Source organism: Protopterus annectens, chromosome 5.part0 (genome assembly GCF_019279795.1).
Source record: "Protopterus annectens isolate FY-2018-M chromosome 5.part0, PAN1.0, whole genome shotgun sequence".
NCBI classification, from domain to species: domain Eukaryota; kingdom Metazoa; phylum Chordata; order Ceratodontiformes; family Protopteridae; genus Protopterus; species Protopterus annectens.
The window spans coordinates 1846491731-1846514639 of record NC_056735.1 but is presented as its reverse complement, the minus strand read 5'-3'; the positions used below and the strand labels follow the sequence as shown (position 1 = coordinate 1846514639).

At 38.1% G+C, this 22909-nt stretch overlaps 1 protein-coding gene across 4 annotated transcripts in view; it reads right to left on the bottom strand.

The window, feature by feature from the left end:
• LOC122801936 (serine/threonine-protein kinase Nek5-like) overlaps positions 1-22909 on the bottom strand; it is a 626240-nt gene that overhangs the window by 380971 nt on the left and 222360 nt on the right. For all 4 annotated transcript variants that reach the window (XM_044071668.1, XM_044071669.1, XM_044071670.1 and 1 more), the window contains 2 exons: positions 6969-7052; positions 6780-6850 (listed from right to left, as the gene is read on the bottom strand). In XM_044071668.1, coding sequence (XP_043927603.1) covers positions 6780-6850; positions 6969-7052 — 155 coding nt within the window. The remainder of the gene's footprint in view (positions 1-6779; positions 6851-6968; positions 7053-22909) is intronic.

Here is a 22909-nt window from a genome sequence, read left to right as displayed (position 1 = left end):
AAATGTCAACAGCTAAGGGTCGAAAACTTACAATCTCGAACGGCCAGGTACGCAAATTCTTTAATCGGGAAAGAATTTGCTTGGCCATTATCGGGAATTTGCCCTTTCCTTAATATAGAGTGATCTCGGAGTTAGTATATTTAGTTAGCAGGGGTGGATTCGTGGGGAGCAAAGCCCCCCACTTTTTTTACGGCTTGAAAGTTTATGTTAGTGTGGCATAACCAAGCAAATTCTTTCCCGATGAAAGAATTTGCTTACCTGGCTGTTCGAGATTGTAAGTTTTCGATGCTTAGCTGTCAACATTTAGGCATTTGACAAGTTAAGCTGTACATTAGATAATACAGGCCCTGTTTATATTAGGTAATCAAGCAAACGTCACAACATAGACACTGTTACAAATATAAGATTAAAATAACAGCAAAATATAAGCATAATAAAAATGTCACAATGTAAACACTATTACAATGCAAAGAAAACAGCAAACAGAAGTATCATATCTTTCAACTGTCCAGATTTTCACAGAATGTCCAGATTTTTGCCTCATATTTTCAGTCTGTACTCATAAGATTTGTGGCTCTGAGGCAAATCACGAGGATTAAAATAACTAAATAATGGCATATATTTGAGTTTCAGACTTCAAATCCCTCAGAAAATGTATGCTATCACAAATCCTGTTAATCCAGCAATTTTTTAAGTTTAAAGTAAAATCTATCCCCCTATGTAAATTAAATATAAATCATATTTGTGGGTCACATATCAGCTGCATGGCTAGGTTTTTAACAGCCCCTACTGCTTGTTAGCCTAGTGTATACCTCTGAACCTATGAATTTATTATTTTAGGCTTTGTCCAGACTTCTGGTGCTAAGAGGTTGAGAGGTATGAGGAGAATATAAGCATAATGTTCCCAGTAACTATGTAAAATACAGCAGTTTTGTAGTCTGCCTGCAAAATATTTACCTAAAACAGTAAAGGAGTGACTCTGTCAGGTTATTAGCTCCTGCATAGTCTAATGTAAAAAGAGGTATAGCAACAGGAATTCTCATAGCCACTTCATGAAGTCAAGTATCAAGTACACAATTACATAACTGAGAAATACTGAAAATAGGTGATATATTAGTTAGCTGTTGAACATTTCAATATGCTTAAACCAGAGATTAACAAACCACAGCTGGTCTGTGCCTTAGAAGTTCAAACTGTTACACGTATCTGCATTAAAGAGAATAAGATAAATAGATATTAGAGTTTAATGTCCGTGCATAAAATTACACAATCTTTTACAATCTTTGTTACAACAAATACAACAATCTATAGTTATCCATTACCACTACTCAATAATATTTATAGCTCCACAACATAATTTGTATCTTCAGATGAGTTTCTTATTGATTGAAAGATTATCTTCTTCTAATGTGTCCATATCCTAATTTAATCACATAACCATACTTCACCCTAAGCAGATCTTTTTTCCCAAATCCAATGCCTAAAATAAAATTCTTTTGTAACTTTTCTTTCTATATTGAAACTTTACTACATGAATTTTCATCTTTTCTGCTATACTAATTAGATACAAATTCCTCACGTTTCTCCCTTAAGATCTTATGATAGATGGTGTTCTCAATGTAAATATAATCCTACATTTCCTCAAGTATTGCCTACATATTCTTACCTACTACTTGAAAATTTCAGTAACAATTGTCTTGTATGACCCACACGTAAAACTACACATCAGATGCTCATCTTAATGTGTAAACATGTTCAAATTATTTATTCTGTTTTCTATATACTCATGTGCAGTTGCTCTTAGAAATAATTTTCTATTTTGTGTTATACATTATATGACAGCATATTTCCAGTTAAAAATGTCCTGTTTTGCAATGTTATATACTATTTTACTTGCATGACTGTTAAAATCAAATCTATATACTTTTCCGTTATCAGGGCAATACTTGTAAGGAGCATTTGGAATCTTACCCTGCGCTTGCAATTGCTGTTGTGAGTACCAAAAATTGTCCCTAACTTGGGGCCTTTGCTCCCACATTATTTATGACTTTGTCCAAATTTCTTGTTATAAGGGGTTGAGAGGTATGGACTGGCAGTGCGTCGATACATGAGAAGTAAAACTAAAACTAAAAAGACTCGCAAAACTGACATGTAAGTATATGTGCTATGTGATCACAAAATGCAAGTTCTCATTAACAAATGCTGCAGTTATGAGTTGCAAATTACCTTTAAAAAAAGGACTTCCTTGAATCCCTGTTCATTTTGTACTCTCCATGCACTTGCTACTTCATTGCGGAATGTCAGTTCCACAGTTAGTGCTGGTTCCACAATTTTTAAACTCTTTTTAAAGTGTGTGTATGATGTCAAAGAGAAGGTGGAAATGTGATCAAGAAACACATGTGATTGTCTGGCCTGAGCACACCTATACTAGAACTATATGATGTTGTGTCTGTCTTTTGTAACCACAGAATTCTAAAAAAAAACATCACTGAGCATTTTATATCAACCCTCCAAAGAACACTTCAACACATTAACTATTTCATTCCTCTTTTTAGATATAGTTCAGATGGTAAATCAGAAATGCAAAATAACACAGAAACTGAACATATCATACTGGCCCTCACATTTAAAATGAATTTATGGTAGTTTTCCATTATAAAACGCTCATTCCAAGCGTTGCCTCGATAACTGAAAAGTATCCTTTATTCTATAACAGTTGGAGCTTTTCTGTTGGGGCTGCCACCAAAAAAAAAGGTTCTGTGCCTAGAAAGCCCATCTCTGTTAGCAAATGTATTCTGTGCAGTACTTAAACTGAGAAATAATGTATGCTGAAATTTTGATTGATCTGTACTTACCTATATAAAGTCAGTTAAAACAAAAGTATGTACATTTTATGCACAAACACACACACACACACACACACACACACACACACACACACACATATAGGTGTAGTAAGAAACACCAAAAATACTCAGAGTCGACACACTAAATACTCGTGCCTTTGTGTCAAAATTTTAAACAGTCTTGGCACATACAAAAATAAAAAAACTAAAAAAAAAAATTAAAAAAAAAATTACAACTTTTTTTTTTTTTTTACAAGAGGCAATCCCTATTGCACCCCCCCCCCCAATGTGGGTAGGGGGAGACTTTCAGACCAAAGGCTTCCAAAACGCACAAACCAGTTTCGCTAATCAGTTACTGATGAAGCATGATTAGCACAACTGGTTTGTGTGTTTTAGAAGTGGATGACCTAACCCCACCCCCTCTTTTTTGGACATTATTTCTATTGCTGGATTTGTTTTTCTGGATATCATTTTTGTATCAGTACACCAGTGTGTTAACTTTTGCACCCCTTGTGTTTATATATATATATATATATATATATATATATATATATATATATATATATACATATATATATATATATATATATATATATATATATACATATATATACATATATATATATATATATATATATATATACACACACACACACACACACTCATGCATGAGTGTACATTTCCAATGTTCTTTTGCCAGATATTCTTATTGACAAGTTGCTATCTCTCCCACTGATATTACTTTTGTCATAAATGTCATTAATCCATCAGTCTTTTGACATACAGAGTCATACTGCCATGAATATCATCTTAAATACATTTTCATCCCAAATTAGGCACTTTTTCTGACCCATTATTATGGAATCTACCCTTCCTTGTTGGCTAAGTATCTGATGTGCATCAATTCTAGTCAAGTCCACCAAACTAACCATCAGTAAAACCAATTCCTTCCATGCCAGGGTGAGACCTTTAAAAGCATATACTGCACTGATGGTTCTGCCAGGGTAACACCGGCTTTTATCATCACTACAAATAATACACAGATGTATGAACTGATTGTGGGCTTACTTAACATTTCTGATTAAGAAATGATCAATATTTAGTACAAACACTTGGCTTTGACTCTACTATTCTCTTTTGGCTTACCAGCGGTCTGTTATGAAGACAGCAGGGCACCAGATGGCCTGGTTTCCTCTCTCTTTAGTGTGTATTACATAGGGTGCACTGGGGGTCCACAGTGAGCCCACTCTTCTTCCTCTTACTCAGTGCTTTTACAGAAGGACCAAAGCTATATTCTGTACACATGTTGCATCAGTACTGATGACCACAAAGGGTCTGCTTTCTGTCTCCTCAGTGCTGACCTGCTTAAAAATGTCACAGAACTATAAGACCAGCTCTCCTTGTGCAAACTGCACCAAAAACGCTGCACTTTTTCAAAGTTAAAAGCTACAGTGCATCATAATACGTCTTTCTTTATCTTTACAACTTAAGCACTAAGTCTTCCTGTAGTAATTTTCAAACATATAATAAAATGCAATTAGACAAGAATCCTCTGTTAGTGAAAATTATGGCCTAATTATTATTATTGATAAAGTCATTGATATTCACTGTTTTGACTGCACATTATTCTTCTATGTAAGGCACTGTACATATTGTCCTTTGCATTTCTTTGCATATATTGTCATCTTTGTATGAATGTATTTTATTGTATGTATTTGTATTTTTTCCTAGGTACTTCTGAGCTGAAACAACAAATTCAGAAATAAAATGCTGTATAATTCTGTCTACTAAACAGAAGTTTATTAGCATGGTCATAGATACTGCAATTAATTGGTAAATAATATTAGCTTGCCAGTATTAGACTCAGGAAATACTGATGCTAATGTGATTCAGTTAATAGCTGATCTTTCCATCTAAATGAAGACAACACAGTGTATTTCTATTTTGTTTACGTATATGTGTGTGTATATATATCTATATCTATATCTATATCTATATCTATATCTATATATGGTTCCCCTTCAAACCACTGAACGTTTAAAACATCGAAGTTCAGGTCATCGAGAGCAAAACATTGAGTTTGAAAGCATCAAAGATTTGAAGGGGAAGAAAAAGGTAAGTGTAGGTGGGAGAATGTTTGCATTTTTGCAGGGCACCAAGGTGCCGTGAATACTGTGTGTGTCTATGTGCCATCTGTGTCATGGCACTACAGATAGGGTACGGAAAATCTCCCGTTTAGCGCTTCTGCATATAGTGCTAAATGGGAGATTTCCCTTTACTCCACTGTAGTGCAGTCTCAGAGTTGGAATATTAAAGTGGGGGTGTTGGGTGCAGGGGGGCAAAGCATACAATTGTTAAAATGTATTTATTTATTCATTTTTTTGGTAACACTTGTTTCAAAATTTGATGTTGTGGTCTCGATGATCAGAATTTTGATGTTTTGAAATTTCGATGGTTAGAAGTGGAACCATATATATATATATATATATATATATATATATATATATATATATGGATCTATGTTGCTACTTTGAAAGTATGTTAAATCGAAACATACTACAGCGAACTCACTTTCATGAAAAAAATAAATAAATAAAAATCTACTCACGTTTATGCAGGGGCTCCCCACAGTCTTCCTACTTTAATATTCTCACTCCGAGATCACACTACAGTGAGGAAAAGGGAATATTCCCTTATCCCCACTGTACCGCAATCTAAGCAACAGTTTCCTTAGTTGTACAATCAACAGTACATGTTGATGTAGAACTAAATCTACACACAAACTGCGTGTTTTTTTTTCTTTTTTTTTGCAAAAGTGCATTTTTGCTAAAATGCACTTTGCAAAGAGTGAGTTCACTGTAGTACGTTTCAGTTTAATGTACTTTCGATGTTCAGACTAGGACCCATATATATATATATATATATATATATATATATATATATATATATATATGATCGACAACTCAAAACAGCGACACACAATATATATATATATATATATATATATATATATATATATATATATATATATATATATAAATACATACATACACACACACACACACACACACACACACACACACACACACACACACACACACACACACACACACACACACACACACTCACTGAGTAAATGTTCTGATCTGATATAACTATTTAGCCTGTAGTCCTACATAACAGATACACGGGCATAATCTTGATATTTAAGTATAGATCTTATAAAAAAAGTGTACAACAGGTTAACTAAATATAAACAGAAACAACATTCAAGAGGTTGTAGCAGGTGGTCTGGCCTGGATCCTAAGCAATAGTCTTTGTGGGACTGAACTGATAACACAACTTGTTTATAAGAAGATAGGAGAACAAGAAAGGAATGATGTATCTAGGGCAATAGTTGAAGTGGAGTCAGAAAGGAAAAGACAAGACAGCATAGAAGATAAACCGCTTCCATATTTACACGCATATATAATTACAGGCCTGTAGTTTTATTTCTTGATTATTATTTTTAGAAGTTAGCGTGGATAAGCTTATGAATAGGTGTTTACTGGAGGACATGGGACAAGTTCTGTGATGGCAAAATTTGGACAGCTGAGTCAGAGGACATGGATAGCTGACTCAGAAGACTGCTGGGTGACAGTTGTGGGGTAAGAGTGGGAAAAGGAAGAAGGTTAGTCAGCAAGAGTGAAAGGGTAAGAACAGGACCAGGAAGAGGTATAAATGTCAGGGTGATATAATGGGAAATTCCTGTTATTTGGATAGATAGCTACACAGTGCATGCTATAATAAGAGAAGGGGGTAACAGCACATTTGTTTAGCTGTAGCATCATAATCAGCATTAGGATAAATATTGAGAAATTCAAAGCAGGTCATGGGATGTAGCAAAACTCTTAATAGGAACATGTAACGGTATAATAAAGACATTTTTCTTACTTGTTTAGCATTCTGGCTATGCCAAAATCTCCAAGTTTTGCTTTTGTCCCATTACTTGAAAGAAATATGTTCTATGGAGACAAAACAAGTCATTAGTGCTCTGACAGTGTCTTTAAAGCAGCCAGTGTTAAGAACAATGAAAGGAAGCTAGTTTACTTTCAGTAGGAGAAGATGTTAGGCATAAGTTACCTGTGTTTTGATATCTCGATGCAAGACCTTTCTGTCATGAATGTGCTTGAGACCTAGACAAATCTGCACAAACCAATCCAGAATCTAAAGTAAAAAAAAATCAATCTTAATTAAAATACACCTAGGAATGAAACAAATCTAGTACCTTGAAGATTCAGCTCAGGCAATTAATTATGTTGCAATGTAATAATTTTTAAGTTTCATGCCAAATTCATAATTTTCTTAACTACTACAATAATACCTTAGAAATAAGAAATGTTCAACTCTGTGTAGCCACATTACTAAATGTGGGATATTCATGGGATACACTACAGAGATGACCATAGTCAAAATGATGGTACTGTTCTCCAAGCACGTACTCAGGAGAAACATTTACTACCAAAATGTTTGTGAGGCTACAGACACTTGGCAGCAAGATAACATAATATACCTCTATAGCAACCCCAAATACAATTGGAGTCAATATCCAACAAACACTGGGAACTCTAGAGGGGGCTGCCAGCACCTGCCTAGGCTAACATATTCAAAAAGGTTTAAATAACACCAGCACAACCATGTACCAAGCCAGAATCCCAGAATAAATAAGTTATAAAAGCAATAGCATTAGCTCACCTCCTCTAGAGAAGGCTACCCAGCAACACTTATGTTAGTTAAAGGGACTTCCCATTAACTTACTGGTAACTCACTAAATCAGACGAATCTCTGTGTGATGTAGAATGTAGCATAATGTGCATATATATGATGATGTGCCACTTGGTTGGTCAGTAATGATGTGGAACCATTACTAGGCAACTGCACAAACCATGCTGTTATTTGTATGCTCTTGTTCGTAACGACCAAGTTCACTTTGTGCATGCCAGACCATAAAGATCACTTTTACCTTTCCCCGATAACAAGCCATGGGAGCAAAAAATATGCTTGCTCTGCCATGCAACATACACTACCCGATTTTCTCCAAATTCCTGAGACGTGGCTGCTGACTTTTGCCTACATTTAATATACACTGAACATTTTCTGGAGATAACAGAACAGTACGTTGGTCCATGGTGGTAATAAACAACTGAATATGTAGCACAGTCACCCATTGCTCTTTTATTTACCAAACTGTTAAAATAAGCACATACTTTTTACTGCTGCCAGGATGAGCTCTGTCTCCTGACCAAACAGGAAATTAGGGCCTGATGGGATTTAGACAACTAATAATATGACCAGTAAACATTTTAACAAATCAACCAATGATAGTAGGCTCCTGAAGGGTGCAGCTGTGATACCTGTTCACAAAACTGGCAGCAACACAGAGGTCAAAAAATGCTGATCTGTCAGTCTGAACTCAGATATAGGGAAAATTGTAGAAGTACTGCTGAAGGAAAGAACTTGAATGCATCTAGAAATCAGAGAAGCAGTCAGCTTGGGACAGTACTTATTCACAACAGAGAGGCCATGCCAGACAAATCTAAGGTAGACCATTCTGTGGACAAACAAGGTAGCAAACAAGAAAGACAATGAAGATGTGGTTTAACTGATCTTTTTAAGGATCCACAAATTGCAAATGCACCTTTTTTGGACAATGCAGCTTTTGCTTCACCATGTTGTAACCATAGGAAAATATAGCCAAGGAAAACAGCAACCAGTTTCTTTCATCTCCATGCAGAGTTAAGTTTACTACAAAACAAAGGGACATACTCACAGATATTATATTCCCATCCCCCCCCCCATTTATCTACTGTGTGACACTGAGCAAGTCATTTCACCAGACAAAGTTATCCAATAACTTAGGTCAATAAAACAGTATGTTAAAATGTCTTTCACTCATTTTATAGAAAATTACTACCTGGTCAATTATATCAATAATTTTGGTAACAAGCTTGTAGTTCAAAACAGTTATTAAGATAAGGCATTTTGAGAATCCCTAAGAAGAAAGTCTAGTAAATATCTTACTTACTTTATAGTACATCTAATCCCACCACTACAAGGCACATTACTTTATTCAATACCAGCTGTACCCTTAAAGTGTTCCATCACAGTTTTCAAATTACCTTTTACACCTTGGCATGTGAGGCCGCCAGTGCAGTCTTGTATTTTTTTCCTATTCTTACTTTCATACATCTCAGTGTGTAATGTTTTATATATATATATATATCCTTCACAAAATTGTTTTTCTCCTTGTCTGATATCAAAAAGTTAACTGAACTTTATCCTCAATGATGTCAATGTCGGGAGTGCATTTGAGTACATCCATAGACTTTTATGGATGCACCACAGTGCATGCATGGGTCCTCATCCATTAAACTCTAAGTACAAATTCCAGGCTATCCCTTAAGTGATGTCAGTGAGGGATACAATAGAATTATGTGGGCATGTTCTTAATAAAAAGTTTATATAGCCTTTTATTAAGAAACTGCTTACACAACTGTGGTAAGATGGAGTGGAAATACATTGTGGCACTTAAGTTACGAAGTACCATGATGTGTGTTCCAGCCGTGACAGAATGCTATACATTGTGATTTTTTTTTACATTTGCATCTGTTGGCTGAGATAGAGTAATAATTCTGCTTAACCATTTTCAGGCTTAGCTTGGGGATACATGAAATGTCCAGTCAGATTAAACATAACACACATCAGCCATAGAATATCTGCAACATTGTCAGACAGAATATACAATTTTTAAACAGTTACAGAATATAGAACTTATGCAGACAAGGCAAATTTTGCATGGATTTTGTATGCTTCCAGTAAAAGAATTCTGAACAAAACCAAAAATAATGGGGGGAGGGCAAAGACCCCAAATCAGAGACATATTTGAAATATTGCTTTTATCATCTTTAAAAGTGGCTAGAACAATAGGTTTTGCTTTAACATGCATTTTGTAAAGGATATGAAGTATAAAACTCAATTTTTTGTCATTATTTAGTAACTACAATCCTCACTAGTTTGTCAGAAGACCATAAATTTTATGAGGGACAAGTCAACAATATGAGGCAAAAATCTGGATGTTTTGCAAAATTCTGGGCAGTTGAAAAGTATGACTGAATCCAATTTTAATTTTATCAGGCAAGAAGAAGACAGTCTAGGCTGAGACAGTAAAACTTTCCAGCAGCTTTCTAAGCAATTCCATAGAACATATTTTATTTGTGTATAATCAGTGGTGAAATGAATACACCACCTCTTATGAACAACCACGCCTTATTCGAGTTCCATGAGCCAGCTCCTATATATTTAAAGTTATTTTCTATTTAAAGACAATAATGCCACCATCTCATTTTGTAAAATATTTGGATTATATCCCCAGAAACAAAGTAAACAGAACATTTCTGAAGCTCTGTTTTACAGCTAGATAAATATCCAACTGGTTTCTTCCAAATATATTACTTTTTACTCTTAGGCACTGAAATTTTAGTATAAAAACTTAGGATGATCACTGTAGTGCAGTCTCACTCTTTATTATATCAAATACCTGTTATTGCATCTCTACTATCCTGCATGATTTTATATCAAAGAATGAAACAGAGCTGGAATCAAACTGCCACACACAGGGTATGTGCCGTTCAGAAGTTCACACAGACACATACTACAAGTGGTGCATGCTGAACAGCAGAGCTGGACACTGCGTACACTAATGCCCATAAAATCAGATGGTAATGAATGACATTATTAAAATAAGTGGTGTCGTGAGCAAATGAGGTGAATCAGGATGAAGGAGTGATTCTGAAACATATAAAAGGCATGAGTCAGGATTCTAATGTCAGTGTTAATGACTGCAGCTAAATCCACGTGTTCATGCTACCACACCTTGAAGAATTTTACAACAGTCTCTAAAAACTTTACTTTATAATACTGTAACTAGTTTGAGCAACTAGAGTGCAATTACTAATAAAACAACATTAATAGAATAAACAAGTACTACATGTTACAGCTTACAGCTTTTACTGTACAAGGTTTGCTTTTCAATACAGATACAGATGATAATTCTCCATTTACCTCAGAACTGATGTTCCTACAAAATACCCAGCTGCCAACATTTAGTTTTATAGTCTTTTTATATAGTTTTTAAAGTTTTAAAGTCAGTACTTTGGTACTTGCTTGATGTCATGGAGTTTGCTGATAAGCTGCATTTTGTTCTGTTTCAAGGTACTTATGTCACATCCTTTAAGGTTTAGGGAGTTGTTCCTGTCTACAGCCCTCCTCGCACCTGTGCTACTAATCATTTCAGGAATTAGGGAGTCATTTTTATCTGCAGTTTTCCTTGCAGGTCTGTGGGTCACGGAACAGTTATTTCACAGGATGGATGCCAAACATGCATAGTAACTGCTTTATTCTTTCTATTTTCCCACTTATTTTTCAGAAAATAAATGTTTAACCCTTTAATATATTGAACAGTTCCCCTTTTGTTCTAAAACACACAAAACAGTTTACTTTGATATATATTCTTTGGTTAGATCATAATTTTTATCACAATTTACAGAAAACACATAGGGAAACAAAACGTTTAGCTTTCTTTTGATACAACAGGTCAAAACACAATTCTACACAGTTAATACAATGATGACAAGCATTACTAGCAGAACTGGGTGTATAATCCATTCTAGTATTTTTCTCCTTTGCTGACCATCCTGTAAAAATGTACCACCAAATATGGGCTGTGTCTACTTCAGTTTTTTCAGCTAACTTGATTAACTTGTTTTTTTACAATTTCAGAATTTAATTCATGACTTAGAATTGTTCTATTAACTTTTCGCAACTGTTGAATTAACTGTTAATGTTCAATCTTGTGAGTTTTATTTTGTAAATCAATATAATTTCCCTCTAACTGGGTAACCAACACTGATACAGATAGAATAGTGGTCCAAAAACCAGTGGTAAAACTACAACTTGACACATTATTTTTGAACTTGTTACATTATTGAGTGCTTTTTCCTGTACAGTATGCAGGTCACAGAACACTTATTACACAGGATGAATGCCAAACATTCATAGTAATTACTCTACTGTATTCTTTCTACTTTCCTACTTATTTTTCAGAAAAAAATGTAACCCCTTAATATATCTAACACACCTCACCATATTAAAATACCAGGGTTTGCCACAGCACTGGTTAATGTGTATATGAGCTATGGTGCTACATATCATCACCCTCACAGGCACAGTCTCATCCAAACTTTCTTAGCATTTCATGGACTCTACAACACTGACACTGCGGTTCTTGTGTGATAGGGACACTGTGCAGAACCTTGTGGGCATGTGTCAGCTTCATATGCAGACCCATGGGAGTCATAGAGTATCTATCCGAGTGGATACCAAGGTATATGCTGCTTTACATATGCTAAATACAGAGACCTTTCAGCAACCTCCTGGGGACACAGTGGGTTATCTTAGGCATCTGCCTCTACAATTCTCCATCAGTTTCTTGATGCCATGCTGCAGTGTCTGGGGGAGTATCTGTGGTTTCATCATACCACAGAGGAGAGAGGTAACACCATGTGGGATGTCTATGATATAGCCTATTTCCATGAGGTACAAGGAACTATATACTATACCCACATTGAAATAAATGCCCACTCTCGGAACCTGGGTGGAAGGTAAGGGAACCACAAAGCATATCACTCCATTAACTCCCAGATGGTATGTAATGTACAGGGTATCATCTGCAATGTCAGCAGGTCACCCAGGGAGTTCTCAACTCCCACATATGGCACACACATGATCATTTCCAATAGTTTACTAGGGGAGACTCTCCCTGGGAAATATTATTGATGATGCTTGATATGTCCTGGAACCCTGTCTGATAACATCTATCAGAAATCCGCAGAGTGAAACAGACTAGGGATACAACTACACCCTATTACAAACAAGAGTCATTGTGGAGCATGTGTTTTGGCTGCTGAATTAACTCTTTCACAATCTATAGTCATCCAGTAGTTCAACGCAGTACGAGTCTGGTATTGTGCAAAATTATTTTTGGTAAGTGCTATGCTACACAGTATCATGCTTAGGAGGTAGTTACAGCATGGGGACCAGTTTTATGTGGAGCAGCCCCCAGCGCACCAGGCAGTAGAGGCTGAGCCAGATGAGGTTGGTGCAGCAGACAGAAGCATGGAAGGAACATGCTTGAAGGAGGTGAGTGCAGTATGCCATGACACTGGCAAAGAGGTAGTGCCTGCACATAGTTTTGGCTCACAGAAAAGCATATACACTACAGTAAAAGTGATCCATGCACACCAGGCAATGCATACCCATATATGGACTAGCCACACTGTATCACACATAGACAACTGAAGTAGCAAAGTACAAATTGTCAGAGCACAGTTAACAGCACTTGCACAGGTTGGGGAGAGAGCACAAGTGATGATGCCTTTCACAGAGAAATGGGTGAGCGCTGAACATAATGATAAGTCTGACTGCACCTGTGTGTAGGGACTGTAAAGGAGCATTAACAAAGATTTTGAGAAGGCCCAGTGTCCCTGGATGTCTGCATTTGTGAAGCACTGAAGCCTGTGGATGTTTGAGTGTGTGTCTGCTGTGACACAGTCTCAACAGTAGCTGCAGCATTGTGGCTTAATCGACTGGTCAGGTCCAGGGCATGCATAAGAGAGAGATCGGCATCACGTGCACATACCTGCCCATAAGAGCTGCTTCTACCAAGAGTTGCAGTGGTCATACCACAGCCCTGGCTAGATGTTGGCATGCTGGATGACTGTGAACAACAGCCATTAACAAACCTGACACTGCCACAACTGCCATGATCTCAGGGATATTCTGTGCTGGCCATAGTCACCTTCACAACAGATGTAGCCATCACTACATGACCATAATCTAGGCCATCCAAGGCCATGAGGGCTACCATTTGTGAAGGCAGAGATGGAACAGCTTCAAGGATAGTGACAGTGACTGACACATGGCAGGTGAGCAGGAGAGCACATAGCACATGCTAGTATGTGAGAAACTATCACACATATGGGACATGCACTCCCAGAGGTCATCTTGCAGACCCTACATTAGACATGCTACTTCTGAAATGGGTTGTGGCAGTACTAGCCTGTGCATCAATGGTGGCCCCACACATATGTTGGGGCACAGCCTTTGACACAACAACTTCAGGGAAATGATGGTAACCATGTCTGCAATGAATACCAGTGACCACTCCCTCTTCCCATGTATACCCCCTACCCAATGGGACTAGTGGCAGATTCTGATAATTGTCCTCCAAGGAGTCACTGATTATGAGTTTTCCCAGTAACCTGTCATACCTGTATGGTGTGTGTCTCCTGCTGTGTCTGCGGTCTGTAGGGGATACAGTAATCACATTCCCTGTGTCCACACACACACACACACACACACACACACACACACACACACACACACACACACACACACAAAACTCATCTCCACTATCATCATCAGAGGTTGACTATCCTCCGACATGCACTGGTAGTTCCACAGTGGTGGTGCCAGATTGATAATCATCACAACGAAGCACAATGCCCTGTGTAAGTATAACTCCAGCACCAGAAACATACCTCCAGCCCTGACATAGGTAATAGCACTGTTTGCAAACAAAATATTCAAGCACCATACTAATATAGTGGGCTGTACACATTGATTCCCTGATATACCTGTATAACCCAAAGAAAACAGCTTTAGTACATTGTTCAGTGAATACAGCGCTATGGGACATTAAGTATACTGTTATACAGAAATACTGCTACATATCTGGGGTATCTCGTATCTCCAATGGATGTTCTTGGTAAACGATGAAGCTCTATTCCACTATTTATGTGTAACCATGAGAAAGTGTTATTGCCTATGACAGAGGCCAGAAACTCTTCCATCCCCATTTAAGATGGAAGTAGGTCTGGTCAGCCATATCTTGCCCAAAAAGCCATCAGCCATGGAGACAGAGGCTTGCAGTAACACCTCATTCTCTGTCTCAGAGAACGTGGTTTTACAGGTATCTTTTTCAGCACCGTCGCTGTTCATCATTCTTTTTTCCTTCATAGGATTCTGTGTTGTAGGTAAGAAAAACATTAACAAAGATTAACATTCTGGTAATGATTTGACCCAGGAAACCATCAACCACACTCTTTGACTTCCCCCTTGTCTGCATACTATGCTGGTGGTGCGTCTGACAGTCATATGTGTCTATCAAGACAGTGTATACAATGGCAGACCCATAGTGACATCAACAAAATATCCCCCACATCCCAGACTTCAAGTCATCACAGTGACTCAAGTGTTTCCTCTCACAGGTACCAATATGTGTATGTATGACTGAGTTATAAACTATACACCAGGTAAATGCTTTGCAACAACAACCTACTACAAAGTAAACCAGAATGTTTCCACTTGTGCTCCAAGGACTTGATGCTGGCTGTGTCTGCCATTAGGCTTTAACAATCCATCAGCTTAACAGTTGCCTTAGACTTCTAGTACTACTCTCTGTCCTCCAGTAAAACAAGCCATAAAAGTAATGTCACAACTAATGTACTATTTACGTAGCTAATGTAACACAGAAATGTAGCTTTAAGAGTGAAGTTGCAAACACAGCACTTACCTTATAAAAGCTGTGATCCAGCACCTCTAATAAACAGATAATAGATTCACCTACACTGTCTTCTCACCTTGCAGAGCTACAATTGTTCTGTACTCAATGAGGCTCAATGGCTGCCCTCACACTTATATCACATAAATTCTGGTGTCCAATCAAGGTGATTATGCAAATGAGTCCTCAAGTAATTAATCTCTCTGAATCTCTCAATTTTCAATTTGCACTGGGTGTCAGAACTTTTGTTGCTGTCTACAAAGAGTTGTGCACACTCCTAAGCACCTGCAGGCAGCATTTTGCATGTGTGATTCTGGGCTTGCCCAAGAAGAAGAAGAAGTAAGAACAGCACTAAGGAAAATGAAATCAGGGAAAGCAGCAGGCTCAGATGAGGTAATGGCAGATATGATTGAGATTTTGGATAAGTTAAGGGAGAAATGGATCCTGAAGGTAGTCACAGCAGTATGGACAGAAAGGCATATCCCACATGACTGGAGAATAAGCATAATAGTTACGGCCAGTGTACCAGAACAAAGGGACATTCACAACTGTGGGAAGTATAGAGGTATCAGACTCCTGTCACACTGCATGAAAGTTCTGGAGAGGGTGATCGATAGATGAAGAAGCATTGGAGTAGTACAAAGTCAGAAGGGAGATGAACAGTTTGGATTCAGATCAAGATGCAGCACAACTGACCCAATATTTCTAGTGAGACAGATAGTTAAGCAGAAGCCAGAGATAAGGAAAGAGTCCTAATGCGCGTTCCTAGACCTTTAAAAAAACATATGACAAGGTCTCAAAAAAGATGATATGACAGTTGTGTGAATTAGTGTAGGCTGTGTAAAAGGGTCCAATGACACAAGTACAAACTGTGTTGGGACTCACAGAGGGGTAGTGGTGAGAGAGCTCTGCACGTACGGCAAATGCAGGGCCAAACCAAATCTGGAACAAAACACCAATGGCCAGCACTGAGGTGTATGTGGCAAAAAAGACTCAAAATACTGCCATGTAGAAGGTAATTCAAAGTTTAATCCATCATACCGGTTTCGGCATAGCTGCATTCATCAGTGGAATATTCTGGCCATTTGTGTTTTACTCACAGAGGGGTTCCCAGTGGGAGTGAGTTTGCATCAAGGTTCAGCTCTGAGGCACTGTTGTTTAAACTGGTGTGGAACTACATTAGCAAACAGGTTGCAGGGAATAGATCAACAAAGTTGCTGTATGCAGATGATGTGGCATCACAATAACTTTAGCAAAAGATAGGGGAATGGAATGTAAAATTGAAGGCACACTGGATGAAACTGAGTACAGATAAGACAACTGTAATGGCAGCAAATGAGGGAAATCGGAAGAAGTTGAGAACTGAGTTTGAATGAAAAGTATTGGAACAAGTTTATAGCTTCAGGTACCCGGGGGGGGGGGGGGGTCAAAGCTAGAATTAGAGAGGCTGCAGCCAACTGGCACAGAGTGTAGAGAGGGTAGTATATGACAGAAGAATGCCAAAGAAGCTGTAAAGTAAGTTATACAAACAATTGGTGTGACCATTACCACTGTACGGTATAGAAATCTGGGCAGTAAAGGCAGGGCAGTTGGGAAAGCTAGAGGTGATGGAGATGAAGTGCCTGAGATGGGTAGCAGAATGCACACTGTGGGACCAATGAAGAAATGAGAATATCAGAGCAGAAGCCCAAGTAGCTCCAACTGCAGAAAAGGTCAAGGAGAACAGCTTACTGTGGTTCAGGCACATGTGCAGGAGAGCAGAAGACAATCTGGTGAAGAAGATTTGGGACCAACAGAAAGAAAGCAAGAGGAAACAGGGGCATTCAGCAAACAGATGGATGGATTGTGTGAGAGAAGACCTGTGACAGTCAGATATGAGTGTTAAAGAAGGTATAAAGTGTTATTAAATAAGAGAGATGGCAACAGTTAATCCACCACCCCAACCCCATGTAGAAAATGGAAAATGGAGGTTGATGATGATGATGATGATGATGATGATAACTGACTGTTGGCTAGATGACTGCATTGGCCATCTACAGGACTTCTTCCAGTGGCTCACTGAGTCACATCCCTGCCCAGTACTGTCTCCTCCACCTGAGCCAGGGTCCAGTGGTGAAAGAGCCCAGGGTGGCATTTAAGTTACCACTGAGTCAGCTGTGCCACCTCATCCTGTCCCTCATCATATTATTACCCTTCATACCTCTCAATCTCTTAACTCAAGAAGTCTGGACCAAGCCAAAGGCCCAAAATAAGGGACACATTTTAAATCCTGCTCTGATAAACTTATAAAGTTACTAGAATAATAGGTTTTGCATTAGTATGCATTTTATGAAAGACATGAAGTCTGAAACTCAAATATCTGTCATTAGTTAGTACCTTCACTCCTCAATAATTTGCCAGAAAACCACAAATTTTATGACAAAGAGACCAAAAATGTAAGGTAAAAATCTGGACATTCTGTGAAAATCTGGACAGTTCAAAAGTATGTTACCCTCTCTTTTGTGTCAGTGCCTACCCTTATTTGTTGTGCAATCCTTCCAAACACTACTGTCTACTTTCTGTTTCTCTAACATCTGCTTTTCCATTATGATTCTCCTCCCTCACTGTGTGAGTACGTTTGCTGTCAGTCTTTTTCTTTTTGGTCCCGTCAAACTTCATCTTATTGGCCTGGCTCCCCAGTGACCCACATCCACATTGAGTCTACCAGACACCCCCCTAGCCCCCCTGGGCTTACTCCAGTATTACTGGAGCTGATCATGGATCCTAAGGGTATCCTGAAGATGCACCCATTTGTGCTTCCATCCATGGAGGGGTTCTTTTATATGTCCTAACCACTCCCTTTTCCCACCTGCCACATTCCTCAACTATGTCCAAGAGCAACTACCCTCTTTGGACCACACCTCCCCTTAGGGTGTGTCATTGATGTGCTCCTTCCCAGCTAGGATGGGCACGCCCATCTGTCTCTGCCACCTCATCAGTTGCCTGAACCGTCAATCAATCCCAAGTCATCTTGGGCTGTAGTCAGGGCTTTATCCCACTATGCCAGCTGAGCAGCCTTCCCTTTCAGTCTTGACTGACTCCTATATTTTTTGTGTCCCTGCTATCAGTCCTAACTCTACTTCTCTTACTTCCTTCTCCCAATTACCTTTACTTCTTATATGTGTAAAATGAGCATCTGATCCACAAAAATATTTTTCTCCACCTTTCCCACATCACTCCTGCTTGTTCCTTACGTTTTCACCTTATGTTCAACCCTCTGCTTGCTTCCCCCTTTTTCATTACTTTCCTCTATCCTCCCTTTCTATCATTAAATCTGGTAAAAAAATAAATGTGAACACCAAAATGATGGCAATTTAAGGTTTCTACATGGCTTATCCTTTTTGAAGCTTCCTTGCACACATGATCATGCAAACCCTGTTTGAGGCACATACACTCTTGAAGTCAATAAGAAAGGAAATAATCTTGGACCCAACAGTATGGATTCACAGGAGGAAGGTCATGTCAGACAAAACTAATAGTCATTTGGCATGTTACAGAGAGAATGAAATGCATGGCCTGTGATTTTGGTGGGTATTGTAGTTGATATTTTGAACATATGTATCTGCTACCTTCATTCATAAGGATAGAATATAAGAAGCCATCTACCAGAGGTTTGAAAGGTATTTTGACCACAGAGGAAAAACTACTGAATACATATGTTTGGCAGCATGAGATATCCTGGCCTGAAACACTATCAAATAACAACCTTCTTACAGAAATAACAAATATTTTAAAAATTTTCAGTATAAATGTTTAAATAAATGATATACCTAAGTTACAAAATGATCATGTCACCAAGCATGACATCATAATGATTGACTGATGCCCACCTGATATTTGATTTTAGATGTATTGATCTCTCATGAAGAGTATAAAACAGGCAACGATGCGTGGCTTCTAATCCCTTTATTCATCTGCTGCTATAATACAGATGTCTAAAAAATGGACAGAACTTCAGATGATATCCTACTGGAGAACAAACATTCTCCAGCTGGATATTAATGCATGAGTACAGCCCAGATGAAACAACTAAGTGGCTGTATATAGCATATTAAGCCACCATGAAGCACAGATGTTAAAAAAAGAAAACCACTTTATCAACACTTGCTAAATGTGGCTGTTTAATGAGCGTCAGATAAAAAAAAAGAAGAAAGGAAATAAAAACTCATAGCAGGTAAAGTAACTGTAGCAGTAGTGACCAGGACCTGCCATTTTATTTTTTCATCACTAACCACAACTCTTAAAAAAACAGGTTTGGCATGCATGGGAAAAATAAAGTAAAACTAATGCAGTTAACTGCAGTAGCAGCTACAATGTTACGTGTGTGTGTGTGTGTGTGTGTGTGTGTGTGTGTGTGTGTGTGTGTGTGTGTGTGTGTGTGTGTGTGTGTGTGTGTGTGCGTGTGTGTGTGTGTGTGTGTGTGTGTGTATACTTGCGCGAGTGTGTGCGTATCTATCTATATATAAAGTCATATACGGTTGTAACTTAAAATGTAGAATATATACATTTGATAAAAACATTTCTTGTGGGTGTAAAAAAGAGAGAATAAACAAATGAGTGAATGCTCACGTGTGTGAATCCCATATGGCTGACTTTAAGTCATATGGTGTAGGTAAACAGAAGTGTGCTGGAAAAGTAATGTTTGAATAAAAAGTGGTGGTTATAAAGATTTGTAAGACTGTGTTATAGCAGCTGGTGTGAATATGCAAGGATTCACGGTTAGGGTTACAGTAAGGTTTAGGTTAGATGATTGATTCAGTTTTGTGCATGTTTTATTTTGTGTGTTCTGTATCCTTTTGTCTTGTATAGTGGTATTGTTAGGAGAAAGGATTTAGGGTTAGGGTAACCTAAACCTAACCCTACTCCTGCTGCTACCCCAAACCCTACATACCACATTACTAAAAAAAACCCTTCCCTAACAGTATCACTACCAATGTGGCACTTGATCTAAGTATTATACCTGGGGTTTACTAACAGAGAGCCTTTTTAGTAGGAGAGAAGTATTCCATGTTTTGTTATTTTCATGAATCATTCAGTGTTTTGTGATTCACTCTTTTTTGTTCTAATGTTTGTGGTTTTGTGATTCTCTCTTTTGATTTTTCTACTTTTCATGATATAATCATCTCTCTCCCTCTCTCTCTATACACACGCACACACACACACACACACACACACACATATATATATATATATATATATATATATATATATATATATATTTATATATAAAACATATTATATATAAGTACATAAAAAATATTGTTTCCCCTCCAACAGCAATTACATATCCAACAGCAACTTTGCAACTCTGAGTGGAAAAACTATTTTACAATAAAAATATATAAATATGTGTATAACAATAGCAAAACAAATAAAAAAACAATTTAACAAATAGCCATTGTCTAAGTGCAATAATCCCCAAGAGGGTGGGAGTTGCATGGAAATAGTGGACCTTCCAGGAGTGTGGAGGTCTTTTGCTTGTGGATTTGGACCTCAAAACACCCACAGACAGTCCATTATTTCCTTATAAAGCCCACCGTGTCAGGCAGTACTGGATGCTTACGATCAGGTCACTGTTCACAGACAAGTTGTTAATGCAGTTAAGAAATGACTGCAAGAAATTCACATAGAGAGAAATTTCTTGAATACATTTCAAAATGCATTAACAAATAGTTGTGTTTGGAGACCCAGTCATAATTCTTTGTAATACATGTGAAGTTTCAGCTGCTCCAGTGTATTACTATTTTAAAAAAAGCCCAAAGTGTCTCATCATCACTATCATCATCATCATAAACCCTCTTTTACCCCATTTTCTACATGGGGTTGGAGTCTCACAGCAACTGTTGCCATTTCTCTCAATTCACTGTCACTTTCCTGCCTTCTTTAACAGTCATGCCTGACTATCGCAGGTCTTCCCTCAAACAAATCATCCATCTCTCTTTACTGGACTCCTTAGTTTCCTCTTGCCTTCTTCCTGTCTGACCTAATTTTTCTTCATCAGATTATCTTCTTCTTTCCATAACATGTGTCTGAATCACACCAATCTGTTCTCTTTAGTTTTCTCTGCAATTGGAGATACTTGGGCATCTGCTCTAATGACTTCATGTCTTCCTCAGTCCTTCAGTGTATAGCCTACTACCTGTCTCAGGCACTTCATCTCCATCACTTCAAGCTTCCTCACCTGCTCTGACTTCGCTGTCCAGGTTTCTGTACAAAACAGTAGCACTAGTTACACCACTATTTTGTACACTCTACTTTTTAGTTTCTTTGACATTCTTCTGTCACACACTACTCTGTGCCAGTTGGCTGCAGCCCCTCTGATTCTAGCTTTGACCTCCTCATTCAGACTTCTCCTCAACCATCCCTCCCAGGTACTTGAAGTTATTAACTTGTTCCACTATTTTCCATTCATACTCAGTTCTCAACTTCTTCTGACCCCCCCCTCCCCCCACATATGCTGCCATTACCACTGTCTTATCGGTACACAGTTTCATCCTGTGTACCTACAGTTTTGTATTCCATTCCTCTATCCTTTGCTGAAGTCCTTGTTCAGAGTCTGCCTGTAATGGCACATCATCTGCATATAGCAGCTTTGTTGACCTGTCCCTTCTGACCTGTTTGCTTAAGTAGTCCATCATCAGTATTAACAGCATTGGTCTCTGGGCTGAACCCTGAGGCACACCCATTCTTACTGGGATCCTTCTGTGAGCCCGAACACTGTTCATACTTGTGCCACTGGGTACTTGTATATAGCCTGCACTAATTCTACCAATGTTTCTGGGATGTCAATCACAGGACTGCCCAAACCAGCTTGGCACCTTGTCATATACTTCCTCCAAGTCTAGGAATCCCCAGCTGCACTCTTTCCTCATCTCTAGCTTCTTCTCAACTATCTGTCTCATTGCTAACATCTGATCAGTTGTGCTGCATCCTGATCTGAATCCAGACTGATCATCTTCAATCTTATTTTCTATTATTGTGCATATTCGTTCCAGAACATTCATGCAGTGTGACAGGAGTTTGATACCTCTATACTGCCCACAGATCTGATGCTGTCATTTTCATTCATTTCTCAATGAATGGGTTACAGATTCAATTCTCGGATCCGAACTGGCCAATTTCTCTAGATTTTAGGATCCACCTCTCAAGCTCCTCCCTTACCCATAATGCATCTGACCATTATGTTACCTTAGATCTCATCTGCTGCTCTTCATGTTCAGACGGGGACTGCAAATTATCAAGCTCATAGTGGGTTTAGTGAGGGCATAATCTTGTATTTCTTCTCCTTAACTTTTATTTTCTTATTATTTTTAATATCTCCCTTACATGGTTCTTTTTTGGTAATCTTAGTTACCACTGTTGATAA